Below are 16,151 nucleotides of genomic sequence, written 5' to 3'. Positions count from 1 at the left end.
TGTCCTCCACCCGTCTGGCCCGAAGGCTGTCCGTTTTTGCTCTTCATCTCAGCCATCGAGAGCGGTGGGTGAAGGCGTCGTCCTGGAGCATTTTAGGCTCCGTTGGACAGGACAGGATGCCTCGGCATCCACGCGTCCCTCAGCCCCCAAAGTGTGCCATTGTGGTGGAACACTTTGTACATCCAGGATGAGGATATCAGTTCTCCCAGGCAGTTAGGGGGATACGTGTGATATATTCGGTTTGCACTACAAACGATGCCAACCAGCGATCCAGCACTTCCAGAACACGACAGGGAGGGGCCTCCCAAGTAGCTTCCCTGCTGCCTGGGGGGGGGGGGGCGTGCGCTTTCATGGGAGAGGCAGGGGTCCCCGCCATCCTATTAGGGTCCCCCTCTGAATGAGGCCCGACCATAAGCGAAATCCATATTAAGCTCCGTGGAAGCCACTTTGTCGCTGTGAGGGGGTGGCCCGAGTGTGGAGTCCCAGAAGTCCCTGTGGATTTCGTGCAGTTTAAATCGGAAACAACGGACAGCCACCCCGCGTGCTGCAAAGGGCTGCTGGGAGAAGAGTGGAGGGGACCGTAAGGGATCGGGCGGGGGCAGCAGGTGGGGACTGAGGGGCGGTGCAGCGGCTCCAGGGGGCGGGGTTGGGGAAGGGGCGGAGCTCGACGGGAGCGGGACCGGGGGCGGGGGAAGTGCCGCTGGAACTCCCCTTCCACTGCGGTCCTGGACCTGAAGCGGAGCTCTGCGGCCCTGGAGCCCCCGCCCCAGGAGCTCCTCCGGCTCCGCACTCAGGGGGCACTGGGTTGGGTTTCGCCTACGCATTGGGAGAGGAGGTGGAGGGGGCGCGGCACATCCCAGTCTCCCCGGCGTCCTTGCGAAGTGGCATGACTTCCCTCTGCCGCGCCGCGGACGTGCCTCCTTTCTCAGCGCGCCCCCCCGCCCCGTGCCCTATTTGGGTGTCCCTTGCATGGGAGGAATACGGATCTTTAATTGGGTCTGTCACCCCCTCGGTGGAAAGAGGACGGGGGCTGGGGCAGAGTCTGGATTGGCAGTGCAAGTCACCCCCGCCCCCTGCCGCTGGCGCAGTGGCCTCTGTTTCCTTCTGTGTAAAATGAAGGCCTTGGGGTAACAAAAACAAATGAGGGGCTTCACAAACTTCTTACCCATCAGCCGAGTAGCCTCTTGAAAGGACCAAAGACACCAGTAGGGTTAGCAGACACAGGGACGTCGGATGCTCCCTTGAACAATGAAAACATAGAGGCACTTTTCTCCTGTTTATTACAGCACAAAGAAAAAACGCACTGGCTGGAAACAGATGCCAGATTTCAAATGTAGAGGCGAAAGAGGAGGTGGCAATTAAAACGTTATTACACAAGTCGGGGCACTGAGGAAAAGTTTACAGGACAGTGGGTGTGGGTTTTCTATAACAGACACTTAAATATACATGACGATAATTGCAGATAAAAACCATCAAAGACAAACCCCAAGTCAACTATTAATGTTTACAGACCCCCCCCCACCCCGAACCACAGACCCTACATGAAAACAAACACTGAAAGGCTTTAAACCAGGAACATCTCACCTCCGCCCTGCAAGGTGCCACTGGGGAAGTGGGAGCCTGCGGGTTTCTCTGAATGATAGAGGGAGGACACCCTGGATCCTCAGCATGGACAGCATGGCCAGTGTTCGGCTCACAGGCCCTCTCTACACCCCTCCCAAATCCGAAGAACTCTAAGCCTCCTGAAAAACTTCCCCTGCAGGCCACCTGTAATATGTGCACCAGGCGGAGACTAACAAGTTTGCAATAGATTTTAAGAATCACACAAGACGAGAGCATTTTTACTGAAAATTGCAATAAATGGCCAAGGGGTTTCTATTCGGCCATAAATGGCCAAGGGGTTTCTATTCGGCCTTTGTCAGTTTGTACAATGCCTCTTGGTCACATCCACATATCTCATTGCATCAAAACCATAAGCGACTCAACCCCGTGGCTTCCAAGAGAAGCTTCACTGGGGCTTCACAAGGGAGCGCTGGCGCTCCCGACACAGCCTGCGTATTTGCAACAGTGTGTAATAAACACAAACAATGCATAATAAACACAACTCTACCGAAACAAAAGCCGCCGCTTTATTTACAAAGTCACAAAATGAAGTATAAATACTTCTGTCATTAACGTTTAGGAAAACCATTTACAAAATTTTCAAATATGTACAGACAGCTTGAAAAATCACCAGCTTCCCACTTTGTCACAGGCAGAGAGAGGGATGAGCACAGGCGGGTGCCACTCACATCGTGGGGAGGAAACAACTGCGTAGCTGGGGGGCGGGTGGTGAATTTGCTATAGCGCTGCACGCCGTGGCCTAAAGTGGTGTGGGTGTGGGTGTCTCTATGGGAACTTAAAGCCCCCCTGCACTCATCTAAAACGTCATCGATGAGCCTCAGGTTGCACACCCAGCCCTCCTCGGGGCTCCCTCTGGGGCCTTGCAGGAAAGCATCAATGAAATCCACCTCACTGCAGTCAGGGGCTGAGAGCACACCATTGAGTGGGGGCTGGGGTGGGGGCAGAAAGCCGTAAGGTGGCAGCTCGGGGTGGGGAGCGCATTCTGCTGAATGGACCCAGGGCCTGGCTGGTGGTGATGGCAGCAGCCACACAGCTTGGGGGCTCAATGCCCTCTATGGGACTCACAGGACCAAAGCCAGCCATGCCCTGCTGGAGGGACTTGGTGGCACGGGACACCAGCACGGGACCCTGCACCGGGCTCTGCCTGAGACTCTGGTTGCCCAGAAGGCCGAAGCTCACCTTCTGGCCAGGCCTGCCTCCTAGAGCCACTTGATGGGGGGACACAACTGCTTGCTGCGATGGAAATGCCAGGGATCCCACCAGAGCTCTGGTGGGTGCCTTGGTGAAGATTGAGTTGCTCTCCAAGTGTGGCCGGATGCTAAGGTCTATGTAGCTAAGGGGGGGCTCCCTGGAGACTGCTGTGGTCCCAGCTGCTGCCGCTGCCGCCCACGCGGCATCTTTCAACACTGTAGGATTTCTTGGCACACAGGGCTGTCTGAGCTGGTGGGGACTTGGAAGCTGGCTGCCCAGGGGTCTGGGACAGAACCCAGTCAGGGGTGCTCCCGAGGGGATGGCCTTGGCAATCTGCAGACGGGCACCGCCTGGGGGGTTCTGGCCCAAGCGCAAGGGTATGGGAAATGGAGGGTTAGGGTTGAAAATTCCTTGTTGATTGCCCGGAGTCAGAGTCGGCGAAGCCATGTCCACAGCCTTGCGGCTCTCGTGCCTGGTAGGTGGGATCATTGCTGGATTCAGATTGTTCTGAAGGAGCCCCGCTCTGGTTAGCATCATGGACAGACTGGATGGGGATCTTGCCTTGGTCTGGCTACACTTGGAGGTGACTTGCCCTTGGACAGCTACCGAAAGAGAGAAGTGGGGGTCAGTACCACAGTCATCCGCGACCTGGGCTACGGCACCAATCTCTTGCCTTCCGCCCTTGGCTCCCCAACTCCTCTTAACTCCCCTTCTTCCTCTACCCTCAGCCGACTGCGGTTCTTCTGGGAAGCCCTTCCCGAATCTCCGGGTCTGTGCCCCCAGCTACCCCGAACACATGCACCAAGAGATGATCACATCGTATGAAAATGCCAGCTTATAGGGTCTACTTTTTCAGGTGGATCATAAGCTTCACAAGGCCAGGGTCTGGGTTTGCTTTTATGTTCAGCACTCTGTACGTAGGCCTGGCATCAGGCACGTCTTGACAGATATCCATCCCTTGTCGCTGGCCTTCCTGGAACTTGTCTGTCCTGTGACTGCTGCTGAAGCATGCCTGACATGTCCCTCCAGCCTGGGCAGCTGGGACATTCAGCTGGCATCAGGCCCCAAGGAACAGGGCTTCTTGCAGAACGCAGGTGGCACTGGGCTAAAATGAAAATGTCGACCACCTGCCGAAGGGCAAGCAGCCACCCCTCGCCCCAGGTTAGAGTCCTCTTGCCCTGGACCACGTTCACTCCACTGGCTCGTAGGGATTGTTTAACACTCATGTCCCCAGCTAGTCTGGAAGTTCCACGAAGTGGGGACCACGCCTGACATCTTTTGTTAATTTCTGTATCCCCAGCCCAAAAACGTGGATTACATTCGTAGCGGCCATGGTAGAGAGTGGGGATTCCTGTTATCCGTGAAGGCTCTGGCAGCCCCTGCCACAGGCCCTTTGAGGAAGAGCATCCCCAACCCCGGCTCCACTTCCCACACCCCAGAGACGGCTCAGGAATATTTAGAATGGGAGGTCACCCCAGCAGCGGCTGTGGGTGTGGGGAGGACAGCATCAGAAAGCTGAAGGTGTGCTTTCTCCTTTTGAGAATAACTGCTTTAAGGGGCCTGATTCAGTCTAATTAATCTCTTGAATTAAGCACTGATATTAGAGTCATTAAAACCTGGCTTTCAATTGAGATCCTACTGAAGCTTTCAATGTGGGATCGATCCCATCCTGCGTGCTGTTGAACTGAGCTGCAGACCTCCCTTCTCTCCCTCAGGACTTTCAGAAACACTGACAGTGACTGCTTACGCTGCAGTGAATTCTCACGACCCCGCCCCCGTTCCACACACACTCCCAGGCCTGCCCTTTGGGAACAATGACCTTAACTGCTTACCTTGAAATTGACTCACTTGTTGGGCAATATATGCACTCCGCTGTTCAGGGGTCATTGCCATAAGAACTGATCTCTGCTTCTCTCGCTAAACAGAAGATGAGAAAGACGTGTTAGATAGTGTCTACCAAGAAAATTGGCCTTGGGATTGCTGTGTGGGGGCCCAGGACTTGACTTTGGTGTAGCAGAAAGCATGAGTGAACACATCAACACACACTTGCATGCATGCCCCGCCCTCCCGAGCAAAATTCCACAGGTATAAACAAAAGTAGGATTCTGCACCTGGGTTAAGAAATCAACTGCGACAGCAGAGGATGGGGGCAGGAAACACAGAGCTTAACAGCAAGAGCACACAGAGAAAAGGTTCAGGCAGTTTGGATGTCCTTCTGCTCAGGATGGGTCAGCGGTGAGATGTGGTCACCAAAAGAGCAAATGTAACATTAGGCTGCATTAATAGAAGCAGAGTATGTAGAAGGAGGGAGGTGACAGTCCTACACTCCTCTGCCTTGGCCAGACCATGTCTACAGTGTGGACAAGAGTCTGGGTGTGCCAGTCTCAGGGAGACCCAGATGGACCGGCTGTACTGCAAGGACACTAGTGACGGGGTGGGGCTCGGACCCGGAACTGTGAGGACCACGAATGGCAGAGCCAACCAGGGATGCTGTGGATGGGGCAGAGCTGACGCTGGGCTATGTGGCTATGTGGGTACCCAGCCTCTGCCGGGCCGTCACGGGGACAGGGCCCGGGCTCGTTCTGGGCGGTGCTGGCATGAACGGCAGGATGATCACACGGTCAGATAAATGCATTGTCTGCCACCCAGCGTCACCACTCACTGCCAACTTCCCTTCATTCTCCTGTCTGGCTGGAGCATGGGCAACTGGGACAAGCTTCCCGTCTCCATCACAGGGGCAGCTGGCGGGCCGGGGGAGGAGCCAAGCTCCGGGGCTGCAGCCCCAGCACTGGGTCTGGGAGCGGCTCGAGGAGGTAACCAGCGGAGAACAGACAAGGGCCCCGCAGCGCGGCTTGTCCTGAGACCCTCAGCCCTTTGGTGTCCGCTTGTGAATGGGACCCAGGTCCGACTCCCAGTGCAGTGCTCACCCACTGCCATCTCTCTCCCCTTCTCGGGAAGCCTGCTTGATAGGGTGCTGACAACCGAGGCTGCCTCTCCCACCTTAGTCCACCTGTGGAGCTGCACCCCGCCCCCACCCCCAGATGCCAGAGGACTCGACCTAGCACACTGGCTGCCCCGCAGGACCTGCTTTTCTGCTCTCACGGGACAGAAGCCATTTCACTGTCCCTTCCTTAGCCTGCTTCCTGTCTGGGCCCTTGCTCCCCTCCACTGGGGCCACGCCTCGGGCGGCCCATGGAACTGCCCTCTTCCTGCTAGAGCCTGGGGGGGCGGGGCCAGCCCACACGTGCTCCCTGTACTGAGCTGCCTGCACCCGTTCTTTCACGCCCTCCTTGAGGTCGGCCCTGCTATGTCATTCTGGGTAGGGATCTGGCCACTGAGGAGCACGGGCATCCCATGACGGCCCAAGGCAGGAAGTGGGGCATGGAAGCTCGGCTCTGCCTGCCCTCTGGGGGCAGCCCTTGCCCTTCCGTTTTTCCCCCGGGCCCTATGCCAGCCTTCAGAGATCTGGGCAGAAGATCCACGGCCCCGGCTTACCAATGTGACTTGTGAATTAATGAATTTAAATGACAGCCCAAAGTGACACACGTAGGAAGGGCGATGCCTCCTACATGCAGACCCAGTGCCCCGGCCTCTCTGGCCTCTTCAGCCCACTGCTTGTGGGGACCAGCTGCTTCTGGAGACCGGCTCCTGTGGCCGCCTGGGTCAACATCAACCCCAAATCCGTCTGCACCGCCTGCCCTATCAGTTTCCTCAAACAATGCAGGTGCATAAGAGTGGGGGTCGGGGGCGGTGGGGGGACAGGTAGAGGCTACCGAGCCCAGCCGAGGAAAAAGCAGAGGAAAGGCAGAAGAGTCTGAAGGGAAGGCGGTAGAGGAAAGACTCTCCAAGGGCACAGGAAATGAAAGAGAAGGCTGGGCTGGGGCAGGGGTCAAGGGCGGAGGGACTGGGTGGTGTCGGCCAGAGGAAAGTCCAGTGTTCATCCAGGGAGCACGGGATCTGGAGGTTCCTGAGTTGAAGGGGGACTCTGGTCAGCGGGATGGCTACGGAAACTCCCAGGTTTAAACAGCATGTTGACACTTGGCCTGCGGGGCTGGGCCTCCGGCATCCTGGGACGCTGGGACGCTGGGACGCTGGAATGCCACTGTTGAGCAGGAGTCTCTTTGCTAGGCTGGACGTCCCGAGGCCCCGCAGCCCGGCCGCTCTGGGCCTGGTCCTGTTGGCCCTGGCAGAGGAGGCCTCCGCAGGAGGCTGCTTCCTTTGTTTGGCAGATGGAGGCCCCCATCCTTTGTTCTGAATCAATGTGCTCCAAAGATAAGCCCCGAGAAAACAGTTGTTGCCTTTTGACACTGACAATTCGAATCGCTGGGAAATGGAGAAAACAGGAAATGACAAATGTTTTCAGTGACCGGGAGGAAGTGATGGCTGAAAGTTGCTGTTAGTGACGGACACTTGGGAAGGATGGCTCAGGCAACCTGTGCTTTTCCTAAGCCCGGTGATGGAGCAGATCAGCAAAGGACTCCTTTTTCTAGGGCGGCAGTTGTCACAGCGCTCGGTGCTGTTGTGCCAGGTGACGCCAACGAGCAGGGTCAGGTGAGTGCTGTGTGAGCCTGGGGGCGCTGGCCTGGGGCCATCCGGAAGTCTCCCGGAGAACTAGGGCCCCGGTTTGCTTCTGGCACCCCTCCTCCCAGTCCTACTTGGCTGAGGTGCCACACTCACAGAGAGGTCTCAGGCAGGACGGCAACCCTGGAAGATCTGTGGCCGCTTTTCTAGAAGCTTCACACTGATGCCCAGGAAGCTGCAGAGCTCGCACCCAACTCTGGGGGCTCACAGAGAGGCAAATGCCTCATCTGTGCGTGCTAGGCCGGAGAGAGAGAGAGAGAGAGAGAGAGGCAGAAGGCTGGCCTGAACCCCACCATTGCCCGACTCAGCTGAGCCTCACACAGCGGCCCCCACGAGCAGGCCCGGCCGGAAGCCGCGTCGGCTTCCTCCTTCGGCTGCCGCAGGTGAATGTCTCCTGTAAGCCCAGCACCTAATCGGGCGGAGGAGGTGGGGGAGAGGCAGAAGGACAGATGCCCTGCAGCACTCACACACAGGAGCCTGCGAAGGGTTCCTGGATGTCGGCCAGATTCAGACTGAAGTTTTACCCCTGACCTCCAGGACAGCATTCTGACTCAGAAGGGGATTCCCGAGGAGTAGCTCCTGGGGGATGGCAGGGGATGTACAGCACCTTGAGGTGGGAAGGCGTGGGGTTGGGGGGAGGAAGAAGGAGAGTGGGAAGGGGGGGACCTTTTTCTACCTTTAGGTTACCGGGCCTCCTTTCCAAGCACACCTGCCCCCTGAGAGCCCCCACAGGGAGCCAGCCTGCCACACAGCAGAAGGCACTCAGCTACCTTCAAGTTCAAAGATGAATGAGCTCTCCTCTGCGTGTTGATTCGTGTATTACTCCACTAGGAAAAGCACCTTCTTTTGTAGTTTCTGGAAGCCTGGTTTGGAAACAACTCACCCACCTTCCTGACTTATCGTTTGAAACGGCAGGGAAGACAGCATTCTCACTGGAGAGCATGAAGTCAGTATCGGAATTCTTGGGGCCCTCACACCCAGAAGGATGGGGACACCCGAGACCCTGGCAGCCCGTGGGTGCAGGGAACGCAGACGCTTCCATCGGGAGCCCTGTCGGAAGGGGTGCTGACGCCTTGGGCTCCGCCAAGTGTCCTTGGGAAACCATAGGGGTTTCCTACAGTGAATGACTGCTGAGGTTCCTTGTTTCCAGGGCCCTCCTGACTCTCAATGCCCATGACTTTCTCCAGAATGATGGGACTGAAGAGTGTGCCATCAAGCCACTTCTCTCCGTTGACAGCTGAGGCCAAGATCTGGCCCTTTTGCGTTGCCTCTGCTCAATGTCCTTCCGGGCCCAGAGTGCCCCCAGCGAGATGCGGGCCTCAGTGGCTCTGGAGGTGGTCCCATAGCAGATGGGAAGATGGGGTTTACTTAGCGGCCAGAAGTCCCTCCGTCAATCGGTGGACACACATCTCTTGTGGGATAGCGCTGGGCTTCTCATTCTTTCGGAGCTTTTAGTGGAGGGGGAAGCCGACAAGATACAAGTAATTTAATCAAAGAAGATCCCTGCGGATGGTGACACATTTTCTAAAGAAACCAACGACAGAGTGAAGGGATTGAGGGCGGGCGGGCACGGCCGAAACCCTGAGGGTGTTCTGCAGGGGTTCCTTCTGGGCCCCTCCGGGACCCTGGCATAGGGGCCCAGGAGCCTCCCCATGCAGAGGCTGCTGCCCTTGGGTCTGGACCAGTCTGAGGCTGTTACTAGGGGCTTCACAAAGTCAATGCCATCAGCAGCAAAGAGCAGAGAGCTGTAGGTCAGCTGTTTTACTCTCCAGTTTCTGTCTTTCTGCTTGATCTCTGACTGTGTGACCTCTATTCTGATTCCTCCCCTGTCTCGGGCGGTTCAGGGCAGCCTGGTCCCGGAAGGGCTTGGTCTAAATGCTGGGAATGATCCCAGGGCAGAGGAAACAAATGTCTTTGCCGCTTGCCTTTCTTCTTCCCCTGTGGGGCCTGCGTCCTCCGTCTCACACTGAGCCTGGCCTTCCTGAGTCCCGGGCTGAGCTGGCAAAGTCACCCCGTGACTTGAAGCCCCCGAGGAGCGCCCAGCTTCCAAAACTTCTGAGGAAAGCCTGGCGGGCCAAGTATCTGCCTGGCTCTCCCCCGCTGCTAGGCCGAAGGCGGAGCCTTGGCAAGAGACACAATAAGGCAGGGGAATGAATAGGAATTTGAGGCAAGCTAGCTGGGATCCTGGTCAACGACGCTGGACGCGTGAGGAGAGGGAAAGGCAGGCAAGAGCAGGTTTGCTGATTCTGATTCCTGGGCAGTTTAGGGCTGGACTTCGAGCCGTGATTTCTCCGGGTCCAGCCGGACCTCGAACAGCTGAGGTGCCCTGTGACTCGGAGAGCACACAGAAAAGGGCCCAAGGAGAACAAGGCCATATGTACCCGAGCAGAATTTCCATTAAAGGCCAGAATCCCGGAGGCCCTTTCAGCCTGATGACCATCTTCTGATCACTATCACTTAGCGAATTCACGTCTCCAGCTTTCTTCTGCAGACAGGGCAGGCGGCCTGTGCACACTGATATTTTACGCCCCAGAACAACAACGCCACAGTTCACGTCATACCCTCTGCCAAGTCCCACTCTGGCTGGCGTTCCCCATCTCGCCCCCGTGACCACTACCGTGACTCTTCCAGGCAAGTCAAGCCGTTCCTTCTAGACTCCAGGGGCTGATCCAAACTCACAGCCATCGTGGACAGGCTCGGCCTGGCTTCCTGCTGCCTGCTGTCCTCCAGCTGCCAGTCCTCTAGTGGGGTGGTCCAGCTTCCCACTTCTAGGGCACACGAGTCTTGGGTGGGGTCAGAGAACACCTTGGGGGTGCACAGTCCACAGTGGAGCTGGCGGGAGAGACAGTCCCCGAACACCCACTGGGCAGAGCAGGCAGGCATCGGGTGGGAGGGGGACCTCCAGAAGCCCAGCCCCTTGTCCCCCTTCGGGCTCACGGTCTGGCCGCAGGGACAGACGGGCAGGGAACGACCCAGGGTGCTGGAAGTCTTACCGCAGGGAGGGGCAATTGCACCCGGGGCAACCCCCACTCATTTCCCTGCAGGTGAGGCTCAGGGGCCTGGAGAACTCTGCTGGCTTGGGTGGTCTCTTTGCCAAAGACTGGCCGGGGCACAGTAGAGAGAGCACTAGCGATCCCTCCCAGGTCACCTGTGTACAGAGCTCTACGGGCTGTCACCTCCTGTGTTCCTCCCGACAACACTGTGAGGCAGGCGGGCAGGCTGAGCAGGGGACGGCGGCCCGGTTGACAGATGAGAAAGCGAGGCTCAGGGGAAGTGACTTACCTACGGCGTCGCAGCTAGGCAGTAGTGGAGCAGGCACCTGCCTCCAGGCCTTCGGATCCCAGCCGCCCCAGGGCGCTGCCTCTGAGGTGCTGTACGAGGAGGTGACTCGCGCCAGCTCATGAGCAAAGGAGCTGCTGGGCAGGAAGGGCTCACTCCCCAGGGCCTGGCAGGATGGGGGCTGTCGCCCGAGGCTGACCTGGGGGTGCCTGGCTTCCCCAAGCTTGCAGGCTTTGTCTACATGAGTCTACAACAACCGATTGAACAATCCATCAGCTGCTTGGCCACAAAATGCTTCTGACTGATCTTGTCACTGCCATGACTGCCTGCCTAGCCGGGTCGTTTCTCGGGGGCTGTGGTTACACACACCAACTGGTCTGGGGCAACAAAACCAAACAGCTTTGCGGTCTTAATTGCCTTGGGTCACAAACTCCTTTGAGAATCCCTTAAGGGCTATGGTCTCTCTCCACAGAAAAAGCACTCCCAGTGGTGTTTCCCCACTCCCGGCCCACAAACATTTTACAGATAATTTCAGGGGTTTTCTGGACACTTACTGCCCATCCATGGATCTCAGCTAGGGATCCTCTGCCTTGATCAGTCATTGTTTTGTTGGAAAGATAGTTGGTTCATCGGCAATGACCTTGACCAATCCAGATCCCTCCCACGCCCTTACCCGGCCCCGCCTCCCAAGAGAGCACACAGTTCTAAACCGGTTTGCAGGTTTGTGTGTGTAGAAATGCTGGGGAATCTGCAAAACCAAATGGTGAGTGCAAAACCAAACAGTCAAGTGTAAATCCCACCACAGCCGAGTCCTGTACTCGTAGCCCTCCCTGCACTTCACCTTACCAGGGCCCCAAGGCTTTGGGACTTGGGTGTGTGTGGGACCCTTCCTTGCCATCGTGTTCTAGATGACAGAGATTGTGCCAGAATGGAACCCACGACCCAATTCTTTCAGCCAAAGGCAATTTAAAAACCTTGCACTTGATAACTGTGTCAGAGAAAATTTCAAGGACCAGAGGGAGGCCTGCCTCCATGGGCTCTCCCTTCTACAGGATACTCCTTCCTCTCATGCTGGACCACCTGGGCTGCGAGCCCTCACCCGCATCTCCCAGCATCACGGGAGAAAGGGAAATCTTTATTCCCCCAAACCAAGTTAAACGGCTGGAAGCATTTCAATTCATTGTAATAAACACTAAGCACTTCCCGCGCACAAGTCCTTGCAAAGGATGAACACATCAATGGATGAACATCCTTTCAATGGATGTCCCGTTTGAAGTAACAATAAAAAATCGCTGCCACTGAATTTATCTAGCATTTGCCCGGCACCAGGCACTGACCCAAGTGCTTTTGACATTTGGTCTCACTCAGTCCTTTAAGCATCTATAAGGCAGGACCTGTTATTGTCTGTATTTTATACATGAAGACACTGAGGCCCAGAGAGGTTAACTAAGTTGCCCAAGGTCACACAGCTCGTTGGTAGCAGAGCAGGATGCAAATTCAGGTTTGCCTGGTTCCCAAGCCCACAGGTGCCTTGCCACCATGTGTGTGCGAGTGTGATATCAGTCTTTAGCTTACCATGCTGCAAAGCGAGTTTTGAAATGCAGAAACTATCAAAACACACCATTTAGAAAAGTTCAGGCAAAGTGTGGCGAGGGGGTTCCAAATTCTTAAGAACAAATTACAAATACTTAAAGAGGGGATTGGGAAGACAATCTGACCACTGGAGAGTTTCGGAGAGTCCCCCAGACAGATACGAAACCAAAAAACAACACAAAATGTTCTTCGCGAGTCAACTCAGCGCATTTGGGAAAGAAAACTTCCTCGCCATTCTCCCAGTATACGGACTGTGTGTATGGACTGTGCAGAGCCATCCAGGACTTTCTACAATTGACAATTCTTTTTGCCCGCATACGTAGCTCCTTGATCATTTTATTGTCTTAAAGATTTTATTTATTTATTTATTTGAGAAAGAGAGAGAATGAGAGAGAGAGATGAGAGGGGAGAGGTCAGAGGGAGACACAAACTCCCTGCTGAGCAGGCAGCCGGATGTGGGTGGGACCCGATCCCAGGACTCCAGGATCGTGACCTGAGCCAAAGTTAGTTGCTCAACCAACTGAGCCACCCAGACCGCCCCTCCTTAATCATTTTAAATGCTATTTGACAGCCGCATCGGAGTTTTTACAATCTCCAAATGCAAATATTACTAGAGTTCTGGTTGCCCTCCCACTCTGGTGCCACAGCCTCAAAGCGTTGAATAGGGCTTATTTGGCAGGAACTGAAGCACTTTAAGCTTTTGCTCGGGAATCCCTGGTAGCTTCACGTGGCTTGGAGGGTATGAGTGATGGGTCAAGAAACAGGACCCCCCATCAGCGTTAACATACGCTTGCAGGGCCTCAGTAGCTCAGCACTCGGAACAACCAGCGGACAGCACTTGGACATTATCAGCGGCGGAATACGTCCCAGCTCTGTGGGATACTGTCTGGGCAGCGACTAGGGGTGGGCCTGGACCCACTATTCTATGGGAGCAGCACTTGGTGGACCAATGCAATCCCCAGTTGAAAAGCGAAATAAATCAAATAGATGAGATCCAATCTTGACTCTGACTGACTAGGCGCTTTATAACGGATGCTCATGCATCTTCTCTGTTTTATTTAATTTGGGGGAAGAAAGCCCTGCTTATCACACACCCTATAAATGTGAAGCTCAACTTTCAAAAAAAAAAAAAAAAAAGGCTGCTAGGGACATTTCAACTCCTTGAGGTTTCCAAACGTAGGGTAAATCCATCTCTTTGGAACCACTGAAAATCTCAGAAAAGCAAGTCAATTAATAATTATTAGTGGGCATGATCTAGCTCTTAGACTGGCTGGTTCTCCATGAGTCCAAATTTCGCATTAGTAGACCATGGGGTGGACAGTGTCTGATACTTGTAGCACCTAATTTCAGAGAACTCACACCCACTCAGTTCCCTGGATCGTTGGCTTTCCATGATTGCCAGGGAGCTTGTCGGACTGAGGTTGGGTTCCTCCCCGCTGAAAAATCCTCCAGTGGCTTGCAGCTGTCTAAGGACAGAAGCACATCCTGCTAAATTCTGCTCTTTGGGCTGTCCATAAGCCTTGTCTCCCATCCTCTCAGCAGCCCTAAGAGCGGAATTTCATGTTCCATACTGTCATGTAATCTGCCCTCCACTCATGCCTGTATCAGCCCATCAAAGGCTGCCATGCGTGTTCAGCCCTCTGAGCTGGCGTCCCTTGATTCGCCCAGCCTGGAATGCCCTTTCTCCCCACTGTCACTCTGGGACTCCTGCATGTCCTTTGAGATCCAGCCCCTCTACCCTGGGAATTCTGCCTCTCCTTCGGTCCAGCTCCCATGACTGAACATCTGCGGCTGACGGAACATCCTGGGCCGGTCGTTCATCATCTCTCAATCCCTCTGGGGCCCAGACAGTGCCTGGCACAGGCAAGGGACTCAGCAGGTACTCAGAAAATTCAACTGGCCTTACTCTTCTAGGAGCTTGGCGTGATGTGCTGGGCACTTGAGAGATGGTAATCCAGTGAAGACCGTGCTGGCCTCTATTCCAGTTGAACGTTAATGATAAATGGAGCCTCACCCCTGATTTAAGCACATCTATTCATCCCCTTCAACACTGTTGCATTAATAAAACCCATCGGTAGAACAGAGTGGGATCATATCCACACTGTACAAATAACATCAACTAACAAAGAAGCAGGGGTAGGACGTGGGGTACAGACCTGGATCTGATTTACAGAGTGGCTAAGACCCAAGCAACTCCTCGGTTTGGAAGCCCACAGGCTCCTTCTCTGCACCAGAAGAGGAGCAGTCCAAGGTGTCCTCCTTCCTTTGCACTGGGGCATGAAGCAAAGGTCATGTCTACCCCGCATAGACTTCCAGCTGCTTGGCAAGAAGTGGATGGCTGTCTAACTCTATAAATTATTGACTAGATCAGATATCAATCCAGTCTTCTCCACCATGGAGACTTGGAAGGAGGTAAATGTGTATTCACAAGGTTAGGGGTGTGTACTATAATTCTGCCGGCTTCTGGGAGTTTGCAGATTTCTAGACTGAATCATCCAGGAGTTCAGGCAAGGAATCTTGAGCTCTTTCCTTTCTTTTCCCTGGCTTTACTAACCGTGTAACAGAGGTGAGCAGAGAAAGCCCAAGAGAAGGGACTGGAGATGGGGAACATATGCCAGACTCTCAGAGCCCAGAGTCCTTCAGGGACTCTGCCGACTTCAGAAGTCAGCTCCGGTCCTTCTAGTCACAGGTGAGATGAAGGTACACGGGTACTAACTGTTATACAGAGAGCCAAAAGAGGTCAAGGCAGAGCTGTAGAAGAAGCTGGCTCTTTGGGCAAATTGGTGAATGTCCCTACACATCAAACAGAAATGACAGGAGACCGTTTCATTAAGTTTGAAGTAATGCATTGGGAAAACAGGAAAAATGTAATGTAAGTTAGACTTTTTGGCTTTTTGCTTGGCATTTCCCTACTGGGCCAAGTGCAAAAGGGATTTCAATATATCACAACCATGTGTCTATTAATAATAATACAAGAAAGCCATATAGCTCAAGTCTCAGATTTTCTAAGGAGTAAAATCCCAGAAGCTCTATAAGTAGCATTGTCTACCAAAATGTTCTGAGATGATGTTGAATCATCCTCCCTGAAAGAAAAGAATGCTCTCTATACCTAGGCTGTCCTGCATCATAGCCATTGGCCACATGTGGCAACTGAGCACTTGAATTTTTAATTTTATTTACTTTTAATTGATTTAAATAACCACACGAGGTTGCTGGCTAAGTACTGGAGAGCACAGCTCTTTGGCATAGGGGCTCTGGAGAAAGAAGGTCTGGGCTGGAATCAGGGACTTGCCTCTTCTTAGCTATGTCACTGTGAGGAAGTTACTGACTCCTCTGTGCCTCAACTTCCTCATCTGTAAAAGAGAGGTCATCGTTGTACATTACGCATAGTGTGGTAGGGGTTATGAAGATTACTGGAGTGCACACGAGTTCACAAGTGCCTGTTACATGCACCCTCTGAAGATGAGCTACTGGTAGTCTTCATTACCTCTGCCTTGTATTGAGCAACTGCCCAAGGTCATTTATTAGTAAATGCCAGAGTCTGGACTGGAACCCAGATATTGTCTGACTTCAAAGCCCATGCCCTGAGTTTTGCATGATCAAATTGCCCAACTGAAGCCATTGCCATTATGATAAGCAGACCTGCAGGGAGAAGATTCTGGAAGGCCGCTAGGGTTCCACAGCTGTGGAATGGCTGCTGGGTTGGCTACGGTGTGACCTATGTGTCCTTCTTGCAATAGCTGTATCCTAAAATTAGGAGAACTCGAAGTTGGGGGCATTTCTGTTAAGACCATGTGGTACAGGGGGTGGGAGGGAACTAAGGCTCACTGAAGAGATTCTGCCAAGAACTCTAAGGTAGCACCAATCCCACCCGCTGGGTGGAG

General features: G+C 54.3%; 1 protein-coding gene across 2 annotated transcripts in view; it reads right to left on the bottom strand.

Annotated features, from left to right (window-relative positions):
* Positions 1–1,276: 1,276 nt before the first annotated feature.
* MAMLD1 (mastermind like domain containing 1) overlaps positions 1,277–16,151 on the bottom strand; it is a 103,791-nt gene continuing 88,916 nt past the window's right edge. For both annotated transcript variants that reach the window (XM_045996342.1, XM_045996343.1), the window contains exons 4-6: positions 10,678–10,921; positions 4,647–4,731; positions 1,277–3,416 (exon numbers count right to left, since the gene is read on the bottom strand). In XM_045996342.1, the coding sequence (XP_045852298.1) occupies positions 4,691–4,731; positions 10,678–10,921 (285 nt within the window). In that variant the 3' untranslated portion in view covers positions 1,277–3,416; positions 4,647–4,690. The remainder of the gene's footprint in view (positions 3,417–4,646; positions 4,732–10,677; positions 10,922–16,151) is intronic.

The sequence above is a fragment of the Meles meles genome, chromosome X (genome assembly GCF_922984935.1).
Source record: "Meles meles chromosome X, mMelMel3.1 paternal haplotype, whole genome shotgun sequence".
In the NCBI taxonomy this organism is placed as follows: Eukaryota; Metazoa; Chordata; class Mammalia; order Carnivora; family Mustelidae; genus Meles; species Meles meles.
The sequence above is the reverse complement of the archived record's forward strand: the minus strand, read 5'-3'. Positions and strand labels throughout refer to the sequence as shown.